Here is a 26,846-nt window from a genome sequence, read left to right as displayed (position 1 = left end):
ACATGCCATTAAAAAAAGAAAGCAAGAAAAATAGAGCAGTTCAATGGGGACTGGGAATGTTAGAATGTACTATTTTGCAGTGTTAATTGAAGTCATCATCACTGGCTTCAATTAGAAGCTCATTGAGAGGGTTCCACCTGAGCAAAGGTTTATTGGGAAGGTTACATTTGAAGGAAACCTCAGAAGAGACAAAGACATCCAGCTAGTACAAAGACACCAAAGACATACTCCTAGTATGTCTGGAGAATGGACTGAAGGAGATAAGAGGTGAAGTCAAAGAGATGATAGGTGCCGATAATGTAGAGTCTATGGTCCATTCAAGAGTTTTGACTTTTAATGCAAGGGGAATGGGGAATCATTGTCGGATTTTGGAGTGACATCATTTACATGTTCAACGAATCACTCTGACTGCTACTTGGAGAATAGACTCTGGAAAGGCAAAGGTCTGAGCAGGAAGACCCATTAGAAGCCTGGGGCAATGAGCTTGGGAAGAGATGACAGTGCCCCATGGTGGGTGAAAGCCGGGGGGACGGTGAGAAGGCTTAGACAACAGTATTCCTTGGGAAAGTAGATGTGGGACATGACAGCAATAGTCAAATTTTTTTGCCTGAGAAACTAGTTGGATGTAGTTGTCAGTAAGATGGAAAAGGTTGTACATGAAGCTGGTTGGGAAGCAAAGGTCAGCATATTCTTGAACATGCACAGTTTGGAATGCCTCTTTAGATATCCAAGCAACATGTCTAACACACAATGAGATATGCTAGTCTAGCTATGGGGAAATGGGTCTGGATTAGAAATACAAATTTAGGAGTCATTGGCATGTTTGTAGAAGCGCTTAAATTCTAGCATAGACAATGCTGAACACTATTCAAAAGATCACCAGGGAGTAGGTATAGACAAGGGAAACAAGAATGTTAAGGATCCAGGCCTAATCCCTCCAGCTGAAGAAGTGGAGGCAAGAAGAGGAGGCAGCGTTTTATTTTCAATGCTGCATTAAGCCAGTAATGTAGGCAGAAGCTTAAAAAGAGTGTGTGCCCCAGAAGCCCAGGGAGGAGAGTGAATCCAGGAAGAGGAAGTGAGCAACTGTGTCAAATGCTGGGGATGGGTGGATTAAGATGAGAGCTGGGAGCCAGTGAATGGGTTTTGCAAGGTGGATGGCGTTGTGCACTGGACCAGCCATTCATTTCGGGGGGGCGGGGGTATGAGAGGATTTTCCCTTTGGCAATTCTCATTTTTGGCTAGAACTCCATAGAAGGTTTTTCAAATATCCATTTTAATATTCATCCCTAGACTGTGGAAAAAGAAAACCTACTAAAAGTTCACAGCAGGTGTTGGCTTTATCTGAAAGCACATATATTCTATAGGTCAAAGGCATTTTCAACAATTTTCTAGAAAATGAAGCTTCACCTATAACAGCAAATATTTTACATTATTAATAGAGGTCTACTTATTTCAAATGTTATCCTCCCAAATGAAGCACAATACAATAATTTGGATAGTACTGTAATAGGCTAAAATTTAATAACTAATATTTTCAAAGAAGCTAGCAAAGCAACTTGCATATACATTTTTGGATAGGTGAATTTAATACTCGAATATGATCTCTCCCATTGGTCCATGCACAGGTGCACACTACGTCAACATCTGGACACTGAAAATGTTTCACGTTGGAATGCAAAATAGCAGAGAACATCTTGAGAGATGATCCCTTGAACCAGGGATTTGCTGTAAATGGGTCCAGGAATCCTATGTGCGCTACGAGCTCTATATCAATTAGATAATGTGGTTTGTACACACATCTGATACTACTCTTCTGCTACAATGGAGTTGCTGTTGTGACTTCTCAAAAACGAAAAATGAGCCGAATTAAAGGCACTAGCATGACAAGATTCAGGGTGTTGGCTCTGGGGCCTGATTGCCAGATGTCAATCCCAGCATTTTCACTAAACAAACCATGTGATCTCACTCAAGTCATTTAACTTTGTGCTTCAGTTTCATTATTTCTAGAACTGAGAGAATAAGTAAATTTAAGGCACAGAGCTGTTTGGAGCTTTGAGTGAATTAAGGTGCATAAGGGCTTAGAACAATGCCTGGTATATGGTAGTGCTGGTAAAGATCAATTATCTTTATATATTTTCTTAGACTAAAGTTCAGCCGGCATCATGGGTGACTCTGATGTTTTTAAACAAAGACATCTAATCGTTCGCTCTTATCATCATGGAAAATCCTCCCGGGAACTATAACAGTGTATTTCAAGTTGACATCATTTTCGCTTTGAGATACAATAACCAAGGATTGGCTTTACTGTCTTGCAAGGGAAACATACTTGGTTGGCTGGGAAACCAGAGCATCTTTATGAATTCGGTAACACGGATACACATTGAAGGTACCAGGCTCCATGGAAACCCCTTCCACAGACGAAAAATCCTTTTCAACCAAACCAAACATTTCCATCATCTTAAATCCTAAAGTGAGAGAGAGAGAGAGAGAGAGAAACAGACATTTTAGGATTTTAAATTTCAATATTAGTTTTTTAAAGGTAAAGAAAAAATCTGGCCCTGTTTTGTAGTTCCCAAACGTATTTGGTTAAAAAAAAAGTGATAATTGCATACCTGCGACATCAACGCCATCTTTGTACACCAGCGGGCAGGCTAGGAAACAAAACACACAATATAAAACCCTAATTTAGATATTTCCCAAACATATTCTTTCCCCATCCAGAGAACAGGAAGCTAACATAATCTTTGAGGAAGTCAGCTGCGAAGGGAATCCAAACCATATGTGGCTATGGTTTTCTGTTTGGACAGATTCCTAAAGACTGAAATGCTCTCCCTCGGCCTGCTTCCACTGAAAGGGCACAGCTCCCTTCTCCTCTCTTGGGTCTATTAAAATCTACAGCGGTCTCTTAAGAGCATGCATTGGGAGAAGTCGAATTCTAAAAGATTTTATTTATTTATTTGATAGAGATCACAAGTAGGCAGAGAGGCAGGCAGAAAGAGAAGGGGAAGCAGGTGCCCTGCTGAAAAGAGAGCCTGATGTGGAACTCGATCTCAGGACCCCGAGATCATGACCTGAGCCAAAGGCAGAGGCTTAACCCACTGAGCCACCCAGGCGCCCCGAGAAGTCACACTCTAATGGATGACCCCAATGAGCAGTCTTGCTACATTTCGAAAACCATTGGCTACAGCTATTTAGGCAGAGTTGCTTTTAGACCTAGACTCTCCTCTCTTGAGGGAAAGTTTGATCCACCGAAAACCCTAAACGCGGGAGAGCGGAAGCTTATTTCCAAATGTTCAAAACCACAAAACTTAATGTCTGTGTAATAAACAGCCTGCGAGTCCATATTCTTTTCTCAGATCAAGATGGGACTCATTATTTAACTGGTATGAACTATTTCAGCCATTGAGCAACTCGAGTTAAGTACAAATTCCAAAGAACTAACTTGCTGATGCGGTTTCGCAGACAAAAGTAATCAACTCGTCTTCAATTTTCTTAAAGGCGTCAAAGTCATCCACAAAGAAGACGTGCCGTGAGCTGGGCTTGCTGCCGATGCTCACCAGCTCTGAGTAATCTGCGTCGGCCACTCCGACCGCGAAGATGCTGTAGCCTGCGGCAGGAGGGGAAGACGGGGCTGATTATTTTAAACAGCACAAAATACAAAATCATGCAATGTAAACCGCCTCCCGGTGTTTAAAATGTGTTTATGAAGGAGACCTGGTGGGGGTGGAGAATTCATTTTTCATAGTCCATCAGAACTCTGCACGGGCACATGCCCCATGTAATAATTATTCCATCCTCCCCTAAGCAATTTTCCATTTCAAACAAAACCCAAGGTGGCCAATGCCCTCAATGACTGCTTAAGATGAAATAGTGGTTATCGGAGGAACATCTTTATGCTATATATCTATATATGCTAATAATCATTTAAGGTTTAGGGGCTAAAGTGTAATTGAGACAGAGAAACTTTATCTCAGGTCTCAGGTTTTTGTTTTGTTTTGTTTTTTTTTTTTTGACAGGTAAAACCTGAAATATTAATAGACTAGCAGGCTGAGGTGGGTCATGGTGCCACGCTTGGCAAATAAATGTTCAATTACTGTTTGCCAGGCATGTCTTAAAAAATATAGTCTTTGTGATAATTCTATGAGAATCTCCATGCTACGGATGAGGAGGCTGAGGAGTTTCTGTGATTGGTTCCCTCCCTGGACCTCCAGGATTGTCCTTTTCACAGTATTGGTCTTAATTATAATAATTTCCTATATAGGGCCTTCTGTATGTAACAAAAATATTGGAGGAAATACAGCCTGGTGGTGGGTATTATGGAGGGCACGTATTGCATGGAGCACTGGGTGTGGTGCATAAATAATGAATTCTGTTACACTGAAAATAAATTTAAAAACTAAAAATTTTTTTAAATTTTTTATTTTTTATAAACATATAATATATTTTTTATCCCCAGGGGTACAGGTCTGTGAATCACCAGGTTTACACACTTCACAGCACTCACCATAGCACATACCCTCTTCAATGTCCATAACCCCACCCCTCTTCTCCCAACCCCCCTCCCCCCAGGAACCCTCAGTTTGGTAAAAAACTAAAAAATTTAATAAAAAAAGAAAACACAGCCAAATATTAGATTTGTAACTCAGAAATTTTTTTAAAAATCACATTTTCTAGTTAATATTAAGAAAGATTTTGATTCACTATTAAGAAAGACTTAGAAACATTTAAGTCATTCTGATGTGGCCGATACATTTGTATTCAGAAAGCAATGGTAACGTTACTATCCGTGGCTCACCATTTGATGGCATCGGTGTGAAACTTACCATTTGATTGCATCTCCCCAGAGATTTTGTTCACGTCATCTTGTGACCTTCCATCAGTTATAACCACGATGACCTTGGGGATGCCTCTTCTGGTTCCTGATTCTGCAGTGAACAAACTATCTCGGACATGCTTGATTGCTTTTCCTGAAACAGAGGAAGGCAACTGTTCAATTTCATTCCTCCTTTGGTTTCACTGGGGAAAGGCAGGCAGACGTTCTGGGATCAGTGAAACATCTTTTCAAAAAATCTATTTTCTTATGCCTCCAAAAAGTCATTTCAGTAATTACTAATGAGGACTTACTTTGAGTCTTTGCTTTTGTTGTTTCTGTTGTTCTCACCTGTTTTTGTATTTCCTCCTTTGTATGAAATACGTTTAATTGCATCAAGAAGGGTCTCTTTGGTATTGTAGGCATTGAGTTTAAATTCTGTTCTGGGGTCATCAGTGAACTGAACCATCGCAACCTGGGGAGAGACAATGTGTTAGTGTTCACATATGTACAGACTTCCTCCAGGGAGCCCACACAATGGCATGATTAGACCTACAATTTTAATTTCTTTTTTAATCCAAACCACAATTTCCTTGGTTTAAAATTTCACAGAGGTTGCAGAGCAAATCTGACCACACATTAAATAGATCTTTTGTTCTCTAAGTATTTTTCAGGAAGCAGGTTATTTTTAAATAATTTCTCTCGGTCTCATAACAATCTCTTTCCAAAGTATGTAGGCCTTTTGCTACCTTGTTTGACAGGTGGGGGGCAAAAAAAAAAAAAAGCAGTCCTGTAATTTGACAAAAAGAACGGGAGGGGGATTCTTTCCAAGGACGTCCTCATGAAACAAACCTGTGAACTAATTACTACTGTTTCACTGTTTTACACAGGAGAAGACAGAGGCACTCAAAGTCACGTGCCTTGCACAAAATCCCAAGTGACCTTTGGCGGAACCCACAGTTGAAGCCAAGTAAATGCTACTTCAAAATCCGTGTTCTTTTTTTTTTTTTTTTAAGATTTTATCTATCTATTTATTTATTTATTTAGAGAGTGAGTGGAGGGGCAGAGTGAGGGTGAGTGTCTTAAGGAGACTCCCCGCTGAGCACAGAGCCGGTGCAGGGCTCCACCTCAAGACCCTGAGATCATGACCTCAGCCAAAATCAAAAGTCGGACACCCAACTGACTGAGCCACCCAGGCACCTCCAAAATCTATGTTTCAACTACTACACTATAAGCCTTCTTGGCTTCATTTCCTATAGTTTGCTTTTCTTCCAGTGGAATTTGGGGGCCATCTTTGATTTACTGGATTTTTTTGTTTGTTTGTTTGGTTTTCATGGGAGGGAATAAATACAGCATCTTCAAAGTACTTTCTTTGACTGTGTGAGCCTTTAGCTGCTACCAGCTTTCAAGGGCCACTGCTGCCGATGTCACCATCTCTAGGGAACCACATCTGACCCCTCTATACAAAAAAATTCCTCCTTCCCCGAAATGCCTCAGCACCTACTCTATTTTTTTCTTACGGTTTCCTTCATAACCAAATTTTCTCAGCCATTCCTCCATGATACATTCTGAATCTGTTCCTACCCATGCATCTCTTTGCTACCACCCATGTCCAGGCCTCCAGCTCATCTTGCATTGGACTATGGTCTCTCTGTGTCCACTCTTACCCGGCTTACTCTTCACGCTCCACAAAGCAGTCAGAATGACCTTTTTAAGAAAGCAAATCAGATCTTCTCTCCTTAAAACTTTCCAGTGCCAGGGGTACTTGGGTGGTTCAGTTGGTCGAGCATCTGACTCTTGGTTTTGACTCAGGTCGTGATCTCAGGGTTGTGGGATGGAGCCCCACATGCACTCCGGGCTCTGCCAGGAGTCTTCCCCGCCCCCCACTCCTGGCATGCATCCTCTCTCTCTCTCAAGTAAATACATAAATCTTAAAAAAACACCAAAACTTTCCAGTGGCTTCCCACTGCATTTACGGTAACATCAGCTCCTTCAGTGGTTCACAAAGGTCAAGATGGTCTGGTTTTCTCTTTTCCTTCCAGCTGTTTCCTACCCTCCTCCCTTGCCATGCTCATCCACTGTGTTCTAGCCACAAGTTTTAGCATCTAAAGCCTCAAAACTCATTTTCATCTTGGGTCCTTTGCACTTACCATCTTCCTTTTCTGGAAATTCTACTCTAAGCATTCTCTACATCATTCACATCTTAGTTCAAAGGCCACCTTCTCAAAGAGGTCTTTGTTGACCACACAACTTAAAATACCCCCCCCCAATTTAAAATAACCTTCAGTGAATTTAAAATCACATAACTGTTTTCATAGCTTGCATCCCTACCTTGTGAATTTATTTGTTGTCTATTTTTCCATCTGTTTCTCATCCTCATCCTCTCCCTGACTTTCAGATTCTGAGCACTCTGAAACTGCGGACATTGTCATAAGCATTATGACAGTATTCTACCTGACCAGGTAGAGTACTTACTGAGAATAAATCCTCAATAAATTTTATTTGACTGAGGATAAATTAGGTTTATATTTTATGTGTTTCTTGATCTATAGGAATTTATGGCTATAACCTTTCTCTTTTAAGATTTTATTGTCCTTGAGGACAGAGAAAATATTGGATTTATTCTTAAACGAGCTACTCTAAAAGAAACATCTCCTGGGGTGCCTTGGTGGCTCAGAGGGTTAAAGCCTCTGCCTTCAGCCCAGGTCATGATTTCAGGGTCCTGGGATCAAGCCCCACATTGGGCTCTCTGCTCAGCGGGGAGCTTGCTTCCCCCCTCTCTCTCTGCCTGCTGCTCTGCCTGCTTGTGATCTCTCTCCCTCTGTCAAATTAAAAAAAAGAAAAAGAAAAAAATCTACTGATGTGGCCATTCTAACCTTTCTTAGTTTGCTGAATGCAATAGCTTTTTTTTTGGTTTGTTTGTTTGTTTTTTTATTTGTCAGAGAGAGAGAGGGAGAGAGAGCAAGCACAGGCAGACAGAATGGCAGGCAGAGGGAGAAGCAGGCTCCCTGCCGAGCAAGGAGCCCGATGTGGGACTCGATCCCAGGACCCTGGGATCATGACCTGAGCCAAAGGCAGCTGCTTAACCAATTGAGCCACCCAGGCGTCCCTGAACTCAATAGCTTTTTAAGGAACAGCATCTTCTCAAACTCTATCAGGCATCAGTAAGCTGCTTCCAAACCCAGACTGGTCTATCTTCCCATTTAGGGTCAGAACTGATCACTGATATATTACCCGTATCAAATGACAAGCAGCCATAACAATAGCTTCAGATAACTTTTTAATGCACAGAATGAATTAGAGATTGTTCAGTTAGCCTTACTTGAGTTCCATCTGCACCGATCTTGTTCAGGGCTCCAACAGTGCTGTACAGAAAGTTAATGATCTTATTGAAATTCTCATCTCCAATACTCCAGGATCCATCCACCATAAATACCAGATCTGCCTTGGCAGCTTTGCATACTGAAGAACAGGAATGACATTCGAATTAGAGATAAGAGGAAAACATAATAGTTATTACAACCAACAAAGCATATGATGCTTTCCTTCTGGTAACTACAGTTCTTTCCCAAAGGAAAGGTATATATCACATTCTAAGTTCTTGCTCATTATACTTCTTGACAATCATTTCTTTCCTGTAGTCAAGGGGGAGCTACACTTCATGACTGAGAAGTTTTTATCAAACATGTGGAATTAGGGAGGGAAAAAAAATCCACCAATCTCAGCCCCTCAAAATAGAAAATTAAAGAATAGAAAAATGAGGAACCAAAGTGATACAGAATAGAAATAGAAATAGAAAATGAAAAATAGAAAATGAAAGAATAGAAAAATGAGGAACCACAGTGATTTAGAGACATGAGTAGCAACAAACACTCTCTTGTACCCACTTATTAGAAGAAAGTCCAAGCTACTACTCTAGGTAGTAGGTACTCTGCTTATTGAGTCAGTGACTTCAGAGAAATTCAAATTGAGAAGGAAGGCACAGGACATAAAGGAAGCAGATTAATCTCCTGGCTTCATTCCAGCCTTGCTCTAAAATCTGTCTATGCTTTTCTGCCGCCCATTGGTACTTGTCAAAAAATGTATGCTAATGCTAGCTCGGGGAGACTATTATCAATAGTTATTACTGATACCAAAATAGCAAGCAAAAAATACACCAACAAAAGGCCACTCCACCGAAAGCACTTTTCAGTAGTCCTTTGTTGGTACCCTGTGCTATTTCAGATTATCTATGCCTATCTTCTCCTTTGTAGTGTGGATCTTTGTGGTTGACTGTTTTATGATGAAATAAACAATTTACTCTTCAATAATCTGAATCTTTCAATCTTAGGCCAGTTGCACATAAATATTCTATGAGATAATATGCCTTTTTCTTTTCTCTAGGAAAAAAATTTCACTTGGTTTTTGTTTTATTAAGTGCAACTTCATCCCCTTAAAGCTATTTCTAATATAGACTAAACCATCTCCAGGTGAGGTAATACTCCAGAGACAATAAAGATCTGGTAAGGTTGTTCTTCTAAGTTCTGAGATTTATAAAATTTTACAAATTTATGGTTTGAATTTAGAGCTGAAAGGGATCACAAGATCTGCTAACTCTAAGCTTATTAGAGAAAATGTGGTCCTCTGTTACTGAAGAAAAATGAAATCAAGATTAGATTTCAACTTTGAAATGAGAGCAAAGTCTATGTGAAAATATACTCAAAAGAAAAATTTCTGTAATAAATCAAAGAAAAAAATACATCAAAAGGCATGAAGGGATTACCTCTGAGATATGAAATTGTGTTCCTAATTTTCTTCCTTGTACCCTTTTCTACTTTTTAATGTTTGTTTAATAAACAAAAGCAACAGAAAACCTGAACCTAAAAATCAGAGCATTATCGTATTATCCTTTTACCTTCTTTTGCTGGTGGAATGGTTGGAGGAAAAGTAGGTGGCTGAGTAGGAGGTGACTCTGTAGAGGGAAAAGGAACATGGATTAGCCATCATGTCTGTGGTGAAGAGAGGGGGGTCATGGAGTAATAATTCTTCAGGAAAGTCAATGAGTTTGACCATTGTCTTCTTGGAGAATTTAGGGAAGTTAGTGACTACTATACATTAGCCACGGCCTGTGAAAACTGGCTCCATCTTTCCCCTAAAACTCAGACTGAAAGCTTGAAATGCCATTTTGCCACAATTCAGTTTACCCAGCAGGAGTCAATGTAATCAAACTGTCAACTACAAAGTGGTTCTGATAGTGATTTAAGGCATGACTTGCCAACCCATTTCAGATTAGTCTCTGGCTGCTTTCACACATACAATAAACTTCGTTTCTATTCTGCCTAAGGACTGACCATCAATCCTTGTTCAATAGCACTTTCCCCCTTCTCACCCTAAATCCCCAGGATGTGGTCCCCAGGGGAATCTGATTTGCCCTCTCTTCTGCTCAGACTCTATTTGGAAAACTTCCAGTTTTAAGGACCAAACAGCAAGACATTGGGAGGCTACCGTGTGTCCAGATCAGTTCAACTTAGTTGATGAGTGTTGAGAAGTTCATGTAATATGCAAAGAGTGATTGGCTAAAGGAACAGGGGGTAGGTACATGAGAGCTGTGACTTTCACAGCAGTTCATGTGGCAAAGAGCAAGGAAATTATGGTGTTACTAGGTAAGCATCCTAAATGTTACTATATTCTTTTCTTGTTCTTATTTGGCTCTAAAAAGGTAAGAAAAACTGAGAAAACTCTTTTTATTTCCCAGATTAACATGAGGGAAAACTCTCAACCAATTATAGCCGTTCACTCTGAGACAGGTGAGCACCAATTGGCTGGAAAGATCTGAGTTCAGGCAGACTGATTGCTTGGTCAGGAATGTAATAAAGGGGGATTCCTTCACTGGCAGAAAGGTTGAGAGATATGAATTTTAATTTTAAGGCCTCTTCCAATTCTAAGAGGCAATAAAATACAATTCTTTGAGTAAAATAATTTGACATTTTAAAAAATGAGGTAACTATATATTACCGATATGGAAAAATGTTTGAGATTAATTAGTATGTGAAATGAAGCAAGTCACAGAACACCATACTATGATCCTATTTGTGAAATGTCGAGAAGTCTATCAGATATACATGTATCTGATATATATCAACATATCTCTATATCTCTATGTAGATATAGATTAGATAGATAGATAGATTAGGGAGAATTCTGGAAGGAGACAAAGCTGTTACAAATGGGTACTTGTGGAAAGGAATACCAGGGAAAGAGGGAAGTCAACTAAATACTTTTTCCCTTCTGTTCCATTATTATGGATATCTATCACTTTTATTTTTTAAAGGCAATTTTTGAAGATTAAAAAGTATAATAAAAAGTGAGAAATCTTAATACCAAAACTAGGACTGTAAAACTTTCTTGAAAGCACCATAAAATGCTTCTAAAGCCAGATGTATTTATCTTAAAATCTGTGGAAGTAGTGGGTCATCTTTATAATGGGTCCATCTTCTTTATTGTGGGAAACTGAAGCATATCCTAAGTTCTAAGTCCTAGGAACCAAATCAGTGAGAAGCAATGGCAGACAGATCAATGTGTTTGGGCAGAACTTCTGACCAAAGACTCTTTTGGGTAGGAAGAACCACAGTGAACTGGTGACATATGCTTATATCCTCTGTGTGGCACATAGATGGTTCCTGTCGTCAGTGTGCGAGGGGCTGTCCCATAGGAGAGGGAGCAGTCTTGATCTGCATTGATTCAGAAGGTTGAACTAGAGCCAGTGGGTTGAAGCTACCAGAAGACAGATATTCCCAACGTAAGGGAAGCACATCAAATGGAGCTAACCCAATTAACCCGGGATGGGTAGTTAAGACTTGTGGAGCTAAGGTTAAGGAATGCTGAAGTAGGCCAGGGATCATAAACTCAAATATTTTTAAAGGTCAGGCAAGTAACAAAAATGAGCAAAGAACCTGCATAAACATTAAGGAGAAGCAAACTTGAGAGCACATATAATGTGTAAAAGAGACAGCAGTTGGTCTCAGCAGATTGGCACCACCATATGTGTGTCCTGGGTTGTCAACTCTTTCCGACTTTCAACAGATTCTTTAAAGCCTGGGTAGGGGGAATGTATGGCTCAGAGAAAACCTTTTTCACGGTGATATCGAACCCATGGCCATCAGTTTGTGACTTCTAGGGAGATAGCCATGGTGATATCGAATACTTGCTCAGTAAGATACAGGTAGAAAAGTTCCTCAACAGGTTGTCCTGGATCTTTACCACCACCACACAGGATAAGAGAGCAAGTAGTTAATTTCTATTGCTGAGCAAAAAGCAGCTCAGAGATGTGGAACTGCTTGAGGCCACGATGTTAGAAAGGGTCCCAACCAAGTTGTTTGACTTGAAATCTTGTGCATTACCAGGCCCCTAGTAACTTCAAAATAATGTGATCCTCTATCTACAAAACAGAATTCTAATCAGCCATAAAAAGAAACATACAACGGACACATCCCACAACATGATTAACCTCAAAAACACATGCTAAGTGAAAGAGGGCAGATGTATCTTTGGAATGTCCAGAGAAGGTAAATGGATAAGAAAAGAAAGCAAATAGCCTGGGACAGAGGAGTGTAAATGAGTATGAATGAACTCTTTGGGTTGATGGAAATGTTCTACAACAGGATTGTGATAATGACTATACAACTCTTTAAATGTACTAAAAATCATTGAGTTGTACATTTAAAATAGGTCAATTTTACGAAATATAGATTATCCCTCAAAACTACATGCAATATAAAATGTGAAATATTTTAGTGTTAGGAAATAAATCTTCATTTCAGAAAAAAATTGCATGATGCCATTTATTACGCTTTCACTGTCTGTTTTTGAAGGTCACACATTGCTGATGATTTCCTGCTGCCTGTGCCAGACCAACTGAAAGACCTTTACATAGACAGAACTTTCCAAATGTCTGATATATGACAGAGGGGCCACCAGGAAAACCCATCACCCACCACCTATTCAGATACAAATCCTCAGGGACTTCTAAGTTCCAGATACTGAGTCAAGCACACAAGTTTCCCCAGAATTCACTACAATCAAAACCATTTTCCTGTTAGTGGCCTTTACGTCAGGAATCTCTGATTAAAATCCATTCCAAGAAGTTCACACTCTCCTTGGTCTTTAGAACATGTAAAAAGTGCTTTGTTTTAATTTTATACTTTGCCTTTCCCTTCAGTACATCAGATCTGCAGCCAACTTGGAAAAAGTGCAAGAGCCTCTTAAGTAGGGAATAACTCGAGGGTCAGCCATTTGGAACATCTTGGCTCCATTCCCGCCTCATAGCTGTGGTAATATGCCATTGTTTGAATGTCAGGACCCGGTCCTTAAACTTCATTTCACACTCTGCATACCACAAACGTTCCTTATGGATATAGATCACAAAAAAGGTCATTGTTTCAAGCCCTTTGCTATCATATGGCCTTACAGTCCTTTGTGAAACATATGGAGGGTGGAAAAAACCCATCCAGATGACATCAGTGGGCCATATGCAGTGAATTATGGGACCGGAGAAGAGGAAGAAAACTTGTATTACAGATATCCCTGGGCAGCAAAAGCTAACATTTTTCTAAATGGAATAAAGGTTTTGAACCAAAACAGGATGCCTAAAATACTATTTGTCTATGGAGACAGGGAGCAGGAGAGGACACACTTGACTTACGTGTTTTTTCCATTATGCTGACACTGGGTCCCTCGATCTCCTGAAGCTTTGTGTAAACACTGATTTTATATTCTGAATCAGGCTGAAGTCCATAGAAGCAATGCCTGATTGTTCCTCCACCCACAGTGGCTTCTTGCTTTTTTGTGTCTATCATAAAACAAAACATACAGATGTGAAATTTTAAAAAACAGCTATCGTAGACGATTTGCTTCGAAAATGCTTAATAGGCATGGCCTTCAGGACGAATTATACTTTTTTAGGTCTGTACCTTTTTCTAAAGAGTTAATACATCCACTGATTCTTTTTAAAATAACTGAAAATCACATTTTCATATGTTCAAAAATGAGAATAAAAGTCTCTTGAGATCAACCCTTTAATGGAAAAGTATTAGTGCATGTAATTGTGTGTGTATGTCATAATTGATCTTTTGGACAGTTGTGGAGGGGAGCATATTTGCTTTTTAAAAACTAGAATATTCTTTTATCAACATGATTCTCCAGAACAGCTAGCCAATTACAAACTGACAAAAAGACATATGCTTTTGGTCCCATACAACTTACTACCACGCAACAAGAAGCCCTTCCTGGCAGTGGCCTAAGAATATAGGTATGGTGCTGTGGCTGGCTAGCTTAGTCAGGAGAACATGAGACTCTTAATCCTCGGGTGGTGAGTTCAAGCCCCACACTGGGTGTGGAGCCTACTTAAAAAAAATAAAAATATAGGTATGGATTTAGGGATTATAAAATTCTAGGTAGTTCTGCCTGTGGATGAAGAGGTATGTTTCCAGGAGCCCAGAAGCTTCATCCAGGGTTCCAGACTATTTTCGGAGCTGCCACAAATGCAGGCAAGAGTTTGAAGTGGCACTGAGATAGCCAGGAAGTCCCCAGAATGCCCAATTTCCGGCATTCATTTCTAAATGTTACTCATGATTTCTTTTAATGGTAATGATGACTCCTGGGGAGCTCAGAGAAGGCTGGATCCACTCTGAAAATCATTTTCTTTTCTTCTCTCTCTCTCTCTCTCTTTTTAAGATTTTATTTATTTATTTGACAGAGAGAGAGAGAGAGTATAAGTGGGGGAGTGGCAGGCAGAGGGAGAAGCAGACTTCCCGCTGAGCAGAGAGCCGGGCACAGGACTTGATCCCAGGACCCTAGGATCATGACCTGAGCTGAAGGCAGCCGCTTAACTCACTGAGCCACCCAGGCACCCCTGAAAATCATTTTCTGTTCTTTCAAAATCATAACTGAGTAAGTACATTCTGTAGAACTGTTTCCCAACTCCCAGTTCCGAAGTTCTTTTTGTTCTATCCAAAAGGCAATCATATCCAGCCATCTCCACAAAGGACCTTCTCTTTCTTGTCTCCATGGCAGAAGCACAAAGAACCGAGTAGACCCAGTTTAACTGTTGGCTACTTTATAGCAAGATGGCTTTGCCTTCCTGGAGAAATTGGTGCTGGCTCTTGGGTCTGGAGTCTAGAGTAGCTGGATTCAGGATATTCATCATTTTCTGAGGGCTTACTGTGTGCCAGGTCCTGTGCTGTGCATTTCATGAAACAGCAAAAAGAACGATAATGATAGCCAATATTTAATGAGCATTTATCACGTGCCAGGGACTCGTCTAAAGATTTTATATGTATCTACTCATTTGATCCTTATAATGTATAATTATCCCCAATCTAAAGACAAGAAACTGAAGGCCAGAAAAGTTAGTCACCTAATCAAGTCCATATGCTAAGTAGCAGAACTGAAACTGAATTCAGAACTCTAAATCACAGTCTCAAAAGACGCGGCTATAATTTCCACTAATCCATCATAAAATAGTGGAAGTCACATGTACAGTTTTTTTTTTTTTTTTAAATAAAGCAGTTTGAGAACTGCGGAGTACATAGGAAATTAAGCAAATGTGATAGCTGGCAGAGATCACAGAAGGGTCCCTGATGATTCAGTGCTTTATCTCGCCACGGGATAAAGCTGCCTTGTTGGGTAGCTTTGATTACGGAGGGATTTCAAATGGATTTTCTTCATTGACATAGAGTGTTTCTTTCTTTCTTTTCCTTTCTTTTCTTTTCCTTTTTTTTAACCACGTGGATAGTTGGTTAAAAGGAAGAATCACTACTACCATGAAAAGAACAATTATTTAAAAAGCTCTAGGGCATCTTGGTGGCTCAATTGGTTAAGTGACTGCCTTGGGCTCAGGTCATGATCCCAGAGTCGTGGCATCAAGTCCCACATCGGGCTCCTTGCTCAAGGGGAGCCTGCTTCTCCCTCTGCCTCTGCTTGCCTCTCTGCCCACTTGTGATCTCTGTCAAATAAATGAATAAAATCTTTTAAAAAATATATGAATACGTGTACATATCATATCAATAGAAGCATGGAAAGCAACTGAAAAAAATTCACTACCCATTCATGAAACTCAGCAGGGCGCCTGGGTGGCTCAGCAGGGAGTCTGCTTCTCCCTTTGACCTCTCCCTTTCATGCTCTTTCTCACACACTCTCTTTCAAATGAATAAATAAAATCTTAAAATAAAAAAAAAGCTCTAGATTGAGATTTCTTTCACCCATAGTCTGCATCTGTCTACTTAATGCCTTATAGAGCTTTATTTCTAGGAATTAAAAAACCTGTGTTAAAAACTACATTGATTGAATACATTAAATATATTATCTAATGGTTAAAAAGAATTCCTTCCAAATGTTTATTGCAGTTTATTAAATATAAACAAAATATAGAAAGCTTAAAAATAGAATAGTACAAAACATAAAAAATGTCAAGTAGTAATTTTTCTGTTTCAAATGTATAACACCTATTAAATTTCAATCTATATTTTCATATATGTTGGAACAAAACATACATCTATTACAACACACATATATCAGAACAAATAGGACATATGTCATTTAAAATTTGTCTACGGACAAAATCCTCTTTTAAAAATATAAATAAGATTTTTAAAAATGTAAATAAATTAAAGCTACTTGTTAAATGGAATTTGAAATTTATCTTTTTTATTTTTATGGTTGAGACTACAAAGGAGTTTCAAAAGTGAACTTTGTAATGTAATCTCTAGTAAAATATTTGTTTAGAATGCATTAAGGTCTACTTTAGAAATTTTCCTATCATATATACTACCAAATGATGAAATATTAAAAAAAATGGTTCAGGTGTTTGTGATATTACATCTTACTGTGACAGGAATTCGATAAGTGAGAAAATGTTTATAATCCCTGCACTCTGCCTTGCTCATGTCCAAGTTCAATCTGTGGTTCCTAGGCTCAAGACCCCACACGAATTCCTTCTTTCCAACTTTACCCACAACTTTGGAGCCTCTTGCAAGCTTTTGTGAGTCACCTGTAAAACAAACATTCTATGGCATGGATATTAATCCATCTCCATAAAAACTTCCAGGAACTCTCCAGGAATCAATTCTAGAAAGTGCTTTTCTGTCATCTCTATTTGTCATGGATACTCATGTACTTTATAGACCCTCAACAATAGAATATAAATGAATTTTACTGCTAAACAAACAACAAAAAAAATTCAAAACATTGGAGAACTGGAATAAGCATGTAAAATTATTGGGAGACAGTATTGCTTTAATTCCCAATAAAAACAAAGAGGGGTTACATGAATGGAGATGTATCCATGTTGCTTTTGGCATGTGTGACTTAAGTCTAATGGCTTTGCCTTAAAGGAAAACATTTAGACTGATCAAATGATGACTAATTTCCTCAACCTCTTGTGCCCAAGGCAGGGAGTCAATTTATTTTTTTGGAAAGGGGGAAGAAATTCTGTCTTTGTGCCTTCTTTCTTATGAAGCAAGGCTAAATACATTGTCTGGGTTGTTATTCTGCTAGTAATGATGCCACCAGCTTGACTCACCAAATGCCCTATGAGTAGCTACTGAGATCCATAAGCAAAGAATATCCAGGATCTAGAATACTCTGCTGGAATTTTGTGATATAAATGTTTTCAGTCCCCAGGTCTTTCAAATACCCTGACCCACAATCATAATGTCACTGCTTCAAAAGGCTTAATCTTGAGAATATGTTTTGTTTCATATTGTCTTTTGCTTTGGATCTGTTTCCTGATAAGGTAGGTCCTCCACTATTCTGTCATTCTTGTTTGTCAGTGATACCACAAAACTGGCATTTCAACCCCCAAAGACAGAAGACAAGTTGAGCATCCTTTGAAACCTTCCTTAAACAGTCTAGAAAGAAATTCACCAAGTTATGGAGATTAGGAAGGGAATAAAGTATTTGGGACCATGTAGAATCTGAATATGTGAAGTGAAAGGGAAATGCTATACCCAACATTGGTGCCAAGTCAACTCAAAAATAGCTGGAGAAAGAGACAGAATGCCAGAGAACCAATGGAGAACCAATGGAGAACAGAACCAATGGAGGGTCTCACGGGGTTCTAAGCCACCCCAAGACCAGCCAAAAGTCTCTGACTTTGGTCTGTCCTACCATTAACCCAAAGCTCACAATTTAATTTGGCAAGTAGATGAATGACTCAAACACAGATTTATTTCAGTCTCTCCTGAAAGGACCTCATCCTTCTGGTAATCTTTCTTTCTTCCTTTTTTTTTTCTTGGCTATAAAAAAAGTCATAATATTTATGTGAGTAGAGGACATCTGTTGTTTTTGCCTGTTTTGCGTCTATTTCCTCCTTCTTTGAATCTCTTCTTCCCCACTCTTGGTCTTTATGAGTTGAGAAGAACTCAATAACAACCTTCTTCTCCTCCAGATACAGAGATGGGAGACAACCAAGTCTGACCAGTCAGCTTATTTCATGCCCTTGAACTCAGTGACAGATTTAGGGGCATGTGACCAAAGCCAAGCCAATATGACTCAATTCCTGGACTTTTGTTGGAATAATTGAGAAAGAGAAGCTCTCTTTTCACTCAAGAGACTGGTTAAGCTGTAAGTGGGGAGGGTGTCATTCTGAATCTGATTGGGGCCAACTCGAGAATCTGGCTGAGCACAAGCACAGAGCAGAAGAGAGCAAGACTCAGTCTTGATGGCATTGTTTGAACACTTAGATCCAGATGGGCCTGCTGTTCCAAATTTCCCAGTGTATTAGTGAGTCAATTGACCCTTTGCCTAACTCCCTTTTATCTGCATTGCTACCATTTACAAACAAACCTGAACGATACAGCCTACTTCATTCACAAAAACCTTGGAAATTTGTAGGTATTATCTCAGATAAATGCCCTCAAAAAAGTAATTTTAGAGAAACTCAAGCCCAGAGAAGTTGACCAGTAATTATGGTTAAAACAGGGGTCTCTCCAACTGACTTCATCTCAGAATACAAATGCACATGACTAGACCATGGGGACTATGTTTAAGAGAGAGAGAGAGAAATAAATGGAAAAATGTACCTGTCAAACAGTAGGAATTTGTAAGAAGCATTCAAAAATAGGTCACTCTGGAACAAAGCTTTTCTCTATCACTTGTAAGAATTAGATTCATTTCTAGGTCTCCTCTGGAGTGAAAGGACTAACATTTCTGCCCAGGCAGCATATGGAGCCAGGGCGGGGGGTGGTGGGGGTGGGTGTGGGGTTGGGGGTGTGTGGGAGGGGGGGTTGGTTTACAAAGTTAAAACGAAGGGGATTCGGAAACTCCTCTCTCTGAGGAAGTATCTGCATCTGACCAGAAGTCCTCCAAGGCACCAGTCAGGATAAAGCTTGCATTTCTTTGTTAAATAAAGGAACTCAACCTAAAATCAAGCTCAAGAACAGATTCCTGGCTGCCAGAGGCAGGAGTTGGGGGTGGGGAGTATTGTAGGAGAAATTGGTGAAGGAGATCAAAATGTTAAAAAAGAGGAAAAGAAATGCAACCAGTACTTCTCTACTCGAGAGTAGGAAGACTATTCCTTGATCTAAACTATATGTTAAAATATTTAAACCTACTCCCTACTGCTCTCCTTACCCCCAACACTCCTCTTTGAGGCTGTGAATTCGAAACTGTTGCTGTCCGTTAATTAATATTACTCAGTTAGACAACTGGCTGGATGAGATGTAAGCAAATTGGGCTCATAAATCTCCCAGCTGTAAATGTTGACGAAAAATCAATTGAGCAGCACTTTGTTCATTCTTGTTTAATTGAGGCTATCAAAGCTCAGTTGAAGAGGTTTTTGGCAGCCTGGAAATAACACTGACAGAGTACAAGTTATCTTCACTTGAAGATAAGAAGGAAATGTGGACTCATTTTTTTTTCTTTTTCTAACAAAGCTCTTGGCTTCAGAAAGAGCTTTTCGAGGTTTTAGACTACCAGATCAATGTTATCAGATCCATCCGTCATATCCTTTGATAAAAATCCCAGCGCTAGTTTGCAAAATGCTAAAGACATTTAATTTAAAAAAGACTTACAGAACTCGCGGATTCCATCGATAGAGGCAGTTTTGATATATCTTTTTGTCAGTCTATGTAATTTTTATGAAAGACAATGAACATCCGTAGGAGCCTAGGTCCCTTCATCTCAACTTCTTAAATGATATAAAATGTTAAAAAAAAATTATGGGATAGTTTGGGAGTGTGATTTTTATCCTTAGTATTTTTTTTTAATATTTTATTTATTTTATTTGACAGACAGATTACAACTAGGCAGAGAGGCAGGCGGAGAGAGAGAGAGGAGGAAGCAGGCTCCCTGCTGAGCAGAGACCCCCCCCCCCATGCCGTGCTCGATCCCAGGACCCCAGGATCATGACCTGAGCCAAAGGCAGAGGCTTCAACCCACTGAGCCACCCAGGCGCCCCTTTAGTATTTTTTTTAAAAGTCTAACAAATACCACGAAATGTCAACCCTTCTATATGAAAATGTGAATTAACTGGTTTTATAAAGATATATGAAACATAGCTCAAGATTTTATAGTTGTTTCTCAAACAATTGCATGGTTTTCATGTGCTTTTGCTTAAACATCCCATAAATCATATTAAATACAACCACAAAATCCCCATGACTTGTTCTGACTTTGCCTTACTCACTGTTTATTCCAGAATAAAGCCACTCCTGTATGTTTAGTCATGCCATGCTAAAGGGATCCTTATAGGATCACACACAGGGAATCAAGGAATTAGTGGCTTAGCACATCTCTTGAGACACTGTCTTGGCGGGGGTTGGCAGGAGTCTCTCCTCGTGTTGCTTATGTTCTAGTCTCACATTCTCCCCATATTTCCAAATGCCCTCACCGCTCTACTAATCTGTGCTTTCCACTCTCTGGATTGGATCCAAAGGGAGATTTCTATACTTTGGATGTAGTCATACCCAAGACATGGGCTACTGAGCCCAGTCCCCTTCAGACCCCAAAATTAGCTCCTCCCGATTTTTTAAATGAGGAAACCATGATCGTTTGTCTATAAAGAAAATTTTTCTTTCTTTCTTTTTTTTTTTTTTTTTTACCAATTTCATTACTCAATTTGAAAGATTAGACGAATCACTTGGGATTCTCCAGTGTCTCTAGATTCCCCCCCAAATAACAAGACACATCTTTTCTACTGATAATACAAATCGGATCAAAGTAATTTTCTTTATTTGATCTCATCTTCTGAACATTATCCAAGCTGATAATGTGAAAACAGGATTAACAGCCCCTAAAAACTCACTTTTTGGGGATCAGGCTCTTGTTGTTGCTCTTGAAACTTATAATTGAAATAAACAGACATTTTTAGTGTTTCAACTTTGAAACTAAGTCCCAAATTACAGATGTACCTGAGAAAGGTGTTGCTGGAAAACCTGCCCATGAGGGCATAAATATATCAAACCATCTCCTGAATGAGTTAGTTGTTCACCAACTATCCCCCAAAATAAAGAGTCAGTAAGAAAAACATTAAAAGTAAACTGAGATCCCCATGGAGTAAATACCAAAACAATAGCACCAAATAATTCTACTGAGTGTTAGTCCTGGCGGTGTGTCTCCTACTACCAATAGCACCTAAAATTTTTTTTTTTAAAGATATTTATTTATTTATTTATTTATTTATTTATTTATTTGATAGAGAGAGAGAGAGACAGGGAACACAAGCAGGGGGAGTGGGAGAGGGAGAAGAAAGCTTCCCACTAAGCGGGGAGCCTTATGCAGGGCTCGATCCCAGGATCCTTGGGATCATGACCTGAGCTGAAGGCAGACACTCAACCCATTGAACCACCCAGGCGCCCAGCAGCTAACATTTTTCTGGAGCTTAATATGTGCAAAGCACCGTTGCAAGTGTCTTACGTGGATTAATCTTAGCTTGAGCCTTATAGAATGCCACAAGATCGGTGTGGCTATACCCATTAAACAGATGAGAAAATGATCATTTAGAGAGGTCAAAGAGTTGGCTTAACTAATCATTCTGGATCCCTATCCTGCATCCATAATATAATCTTGTCTCCTCAAGAAGAGGGCCCTGGTCGAATGTTACGTACCTGTTGTCCACAGAGATTTGCACAGAACTGGGTACGTGAGGGCCTGACAAAATCAGGCTTGCACTTACCCTGGAGTGACTCTATCACCACCCTATAGGCAGTGGCATGGCGTTGCACCTGCCACCGGGCACACAAGCTGGTCATCTGAATCTGGTCCGCTTGAAGATTGGTCACACCCAAGAACACTGGAATGAAACAAAAGCATGCCTATATCACACTACAGACCATGCCAGAAATGTCCCCAAGTCTGAAGTGAATGTTAATATAATGAAATTCTAATTCAAAGAATCCAAATTCCCATAGCCAGTGGTGGAAAATCCATCAACTCAGTAAATTAGGGCACAAAAGATAACTGGAAAGAGCAGTGGCAAAGCATTATAAATAATAAGGTCTGTTTGATATTTGTAAACAAAAAAGGAAATATCTCTTCACGAGAAACAGACCAGATGTGATGGATGGTGAGATTCAGAGTGATTTTTAATCTTCCCTCTTTATTTATTTGTGTTTTAAAATATGCCACAATTATACTTTTTAAAAAAAAAACATATAATGTATTATTTGTTTCAGGGGTATAGTCTGTGATTCATCAGTCTTACACAATTCACAGCACTCACCATAGCACATACCCTCCCCATGTCCATCACCAGCCACCCCATCCCTCCCATGCTCTCCCCTCCAGCAGCCCTCAGTTTGTTTCCTGAGATTAAGAGTCTCTTGTAGTTTGTCTCCCTCCCTGGTCCCATCTTGTTTAATTTTTCCCTCCCTTCCCCCACAGCCCACTGCCCTGCCTCTCTAATTCCTCATATCACTGAGACCATATGATAATTGTCTTTCTCTGATGGACTTATTTTTGCTTAGAGTCTACATGTCCATCAACAGATGAATGGTTAAAGAAGATGTGGTCTCTAGATATATAATGGAACACTATGCAGCCATCAAAAATGAAATCTTGCCATTTGCAATGACATGGATGGAACTAGTTGGTATTATAATACTTTTATAATAAAAAAAATTAAATACCATGTGCACTTATCAACCACTGAAGGAGATGGCTTTAACTTAAATAAAAGGGACAAGAAAATTGACAAAAAGGAAGTCTTACTCAAACAGGAGCAGTTTCATAAGGACTGGCCTTCAAAACATGGTTGAAGGAGATGAACATGTTTTTGAAAATGTAAAAATGAAAGATTAACACATTAAAATTATTAAAAAATACCCAGATTCCTATTCATCACAGAATATTGTGATATACAAAAATGACCCACAGAAAAGTTATCTGGGAGAAGCAATAAAAATAGTGTTTCTCTAATACAAGAAAGCAGCAAATATCTAGTGTTTATCATTTAGACCCAAGCAGAAAAGTAGAAAATGAGTATTTCCTTTCTCTAATGACCTCTGACTTTTGTCCACATCATTTTCTCTTATTTTTTCACCCTCTCACCACTACCTCCTATCATAAAAATAGTTTAAAATTATTTTTCAAGATGGTAAAAATAATCTCGTCTAATCAAAATTACATCTTTACATTGTTCCTTTCTGTTAGATCAGAGAGAGAAAACCTCTTTTCCCAAGGCCAAATAAATAAGCCCTCCTATTCCATTTTAAAAAAAAGGAAATCACTGATGATTTATGTCATCACGCTGAATTTCGCAAACACCTCAAATTAATTCATTTGCATTGTATGGGCTTTTACTTTGCTTGGGAGAAAGAGAGAAAAGAAGTGAGAAGCCCATCTAATTTTTACTTTAAGGACAGAATATAAAATAATTCAATACTCTCTTTGAAGAAATATTTGGAATACCCAATGCATTTATTGAAGAAGAGGAGAGACGAAACAGAAGAAGGAGAGAAGCAGAGAGAAGAGACAGAAAGAGACAAGGCAGAGCAGGGAGAAGAGAGGCCACTAAAAAATCACAGAGACAGAAAAGGTGACCCAGAGAGAAAGAGTGATCTAGAAAGGAAAATGAAGATAAGCCAGTGAAGGGAAGAAAGGAGGTGGGAAGATACGCAGGGGATTCTAGCGGCTCCGAGGGTTCCTAATAGAACAACAGGAAAATCCCTTGGAGGTCACACCCCAGTGCCCAGAACGGCATCACCTCACCAGCCCAGGACAAGATCAGAACCATAGGCCAAAGCCAAAATGGATCTGTTGAAGACAGACTATTATTTCTTTTGAGATTTAAATGGATTCTATAATCCAGCCTTTAAGGTCTTATAATAACCCATAAAAAAAAGATTCAGGAAGCCTCCTCGGATGTAAAGCCTGGCTCTATCTAACATGTTGGTGGCCGGGGGTCTGCTTCAGTATATGTCCCATTCTTGCATCATTCCGTTCATCAGATAAATTACTTGGCGAGGGATGAGAGTGACTTATGGGCCAAGGGTATAAAGCACAATCATTACAATAATAATAATAATAATGGTTATTCACAAGTGCTTGCCATAGGGCCCACATGTTACCCTTTACTTCTGCAACCCTGTCAATCAGTCTGTTATCTTCATTTTAGAGTTGAGAGAACTTGACCTCAGAGAAGTTAAGTCATTTGCCCAAGGTGACAGCTAAAATGTGGCAAACTGAAGGAAGACTTCTCCTTTTGACTCTCCTTCTCAGGTGTGGGGCACATGCATAGCTGAGAGCACTTAGCATGATTTTAACGAGCACACGGCCTCACCGGGGTTATTTCCATTATTTGTGTATTATCTTTAAATGTGTATTAAAAATACCGGTCTTCTGTTTAGGATAATGATGTGAGTTTTGAAAAGTATTTAAGTTAAGAAAAAATGTAAGTTGATTTAGAGAAATGTATTAAACAGATGGTGTGGAAGGAAAACAAACATGAGGAATATGGAACATACGTGCCGGAGTTTGGAAAACATTGCCTTATACCATGGGTGTCTGGATGTGGTCTACGCCAGTGAGAAGTCCCAGATGGTGTGCAGACAGCATGAAAACCCTTAAAAGGTACAGAAGAAAGTCCTTTTTGTATCTTTTATGGGTGGCAAGAGTGTGTCTGTGTGTGTAGTGGGTGTAGATACACATATGTGTGTGTGTGTGTGTGTGTGTGTGTGTGTGTGTATGTGTTCACTAAGGGGGGAAGGGCAAAGACTCCCCTTTGAAAAGGCAAACCTCCCCCACCCTCCCCTGCCTCTGGCCCAGCTTTGACTGGCGTTGGCCATGTCAGGCTACAGACTGGTTGGAAAATTTCACCTAATATGAAAAATGCCAAGGAGACTTTCCAGAAGGAAATCCTATCTGTCACCATCGAGTATATTTAAATGGCAGGTTCTGACATTGGGCTTGCCAACCAGGACGCCGAACTACAGCCCTGAGTGAGGCGCACACCTTTCTTTCCACGAAACACCATCCAGAAAGGGTAATGCTGAGGAAAATAAAAACCAACCACCAAGTTGAAGCGGGGGTTGAGTTACAGTGAAAGCAAAGCAGCAAAACCACATGCAGGGGCTGAGGCAACAGGACACCAGACTTACGAGTTTTCACCACGCCTGTTAGGGCATCACTGAAGCCTGAGGCCTGGGAAGCAAATATTTTCACATTGTAGTCCATTCCGCTGAGGAGGTTTGTGATAAGAATGGTATTAATGCCAGCTCCCACGAAAGTTTCCAGGGTTGGGCCAGCAACTAAGGGAGAAAGAGTGATTTCAGTTGCACTGGAATATAGAAAAATGGAAATACTCCTGATAGGACTTGTACTGGTTCAGCTGTGTTTCAGTTGCCCAGGATTACACAGAAGACAAGCAGCAGAGCTGGGATTTGAACCTAGCCCCGTCTGGCTCTGAGACTGACACACCATGCTAGGGCTCTTTTTAGGGATCTAGTCCTTTTTCTCAAATGCAGTTCTTTCCCTAGCGCTTACTGAGAGGAGCTGGTCCACCTCACACTCTACCGTGCACCATTTTGTAAGGCCTTCACAGTGGAGCGATTACATTGCCATAGGCTTCGGGACACTCAGTATATTGAAGAAGTCATTCTCAATTATTCCTTTTCAGACACCCAGCCTTGTCCCCAGCAGGCATGCAAGACACAGTAGCAGCAAATTCTATGGATACTATGCTGTACTTTGCCGTATGGGGGTCCTGCGTAATTGTTACCACTATCAGTCCTACCCCCTCCTCTTAGCATTTTTCAGAACCAACAGATGACACTATTATTCCAAGGCCCTTGACCAGCTGGCTTCTTTGGGTCCTTACATTTTCACCACTTTTTCAGCCCAGTGGAGTCTTTGCTTTAGCACTAAAAACATTCCTTGTTAAGTTCCATACAAACTAATTTACTTCCCGCCTTTCCCCATCTGTGCTCATTCTTTAACAGTCTTGAGTTACTAACAAGTTCCTAAAATACTCCTTACTCTACTTCAGAAGCCCCTTCCAACAATGTATTTCTATATTTCTGTATGTACATGCTATCTCAGTAGTGATTTTCTCATGCACCAAAATCTTAACTCAAATGACCACATACAAGTCTTCCACATGACTTAGAGCAAGATTTCTCAACCTCAGTGCTATGGACATTTTGGGCTGAATGATTCTTAATTCTGGGGTGGTAGGGGCAGGTACTATGACTCTTAAGATGCTTAATGTTACCTTCCAGATGCCCAGAGCAGCCCTCTACCCTCCCAAGTTGTAGCCACCAAAAATCTCTCTGTTGGACAGCAAAACTGCATCAGTCAACAACCACTGGCCTAAAACAAAGCAATTTTCCCTCAGAGAATCTGATAAATATTTACAAAATGGTCCAAAGCACGGATCTAGCAAGGCTGTTTTATGAATTAACACATGCTTCAGGCCTAGAGAAAAGCAACCAAAAAATTGGTGATGGGTTGCAAAGAATGTCTTGAGTTGGCCAACGCTTCCATGTTATATTCTTGCTAATTTATTTTCGGTTCATAGAGATGTTTGTCTGGAGAAATTGGAGGAGGGGTATTTTACTTGTATGGG

General features: G+C 39.8%; 1 protein-coding gene across 2 annotated transcripts in view; it reads right to left on the bottom strand.

The window, feature by feature from the left end:
• COL14A1 (collagen type XIV alpha 1 chain) overlaps positions 1 to 26,846 on the bottom strand; it is a 216,362-nt gene that overhangs the window by 85,860 nt on the left and 103,656 nt on the right. For both annotated transcript variants that reach the window (XM_032316061.1, XM_032316062.1), the window contains exons 22-31: positions 25,381 to 25,530; positions 21,960 to 22,076; positions 13,491 to 13,637; positions 9,705 to 9,761; positions 8,133 to 8,272; positions 5,162 to 5,285; positions 4,824 to 4,967; positions 3,443 to 3,607; positions 2,613 to 2,651; positions 2,327 to 2,465 (exon numbers count right to left, since the gene is read on the bottom strand). In XM_032316061.1, coding sequence (XP_032171952.1) covers positions 2,327 to 2,465; positions 2,613 to 2,651; positions 3,443 to 3,607; positions 4,824 to 4,967; positions 5,162 to 5,285; positions 8,133 to 8,272; positions 9,705 to 9,761; positions 13,491 to 13,637; positions 21,960 to 22,076; positions 25,381 to 25,530 — 1,222 coding nt within the window. The remainder of the gene's footprint in view (positions 1 to 2,326; positions 2,466 to 2,612; positions 2,652 to 3,442; positions 3,608 to 4,823; positions 4,968 to 5,161; positions 5,286 to 8,132; positions 8,273 to 9,704; positions 9,762 to 13,490; positions 13,638 to 21,959; positions 22,077 to 25,380; positions 25,531 to 26,846) is intronic.

Source organism: Mustela erminea, chromosome 16 (genome assembly GCF_009829155.1).
Source record: "Mustela erminea isolate mMusErm1 chromosome 16, mMusErm1.Pri, whole genome shotgun sequence".
Taxonomy (NCBI): domain Eukaryota; kingdom Metazoa; phylum Chordata; class Mammalia; order Carnivora; family Mustelidae; genus Mustela; species Mustela erminea.
This window is presented reverse-complemented; position numbering and strand designations above follow the sequence as displayed.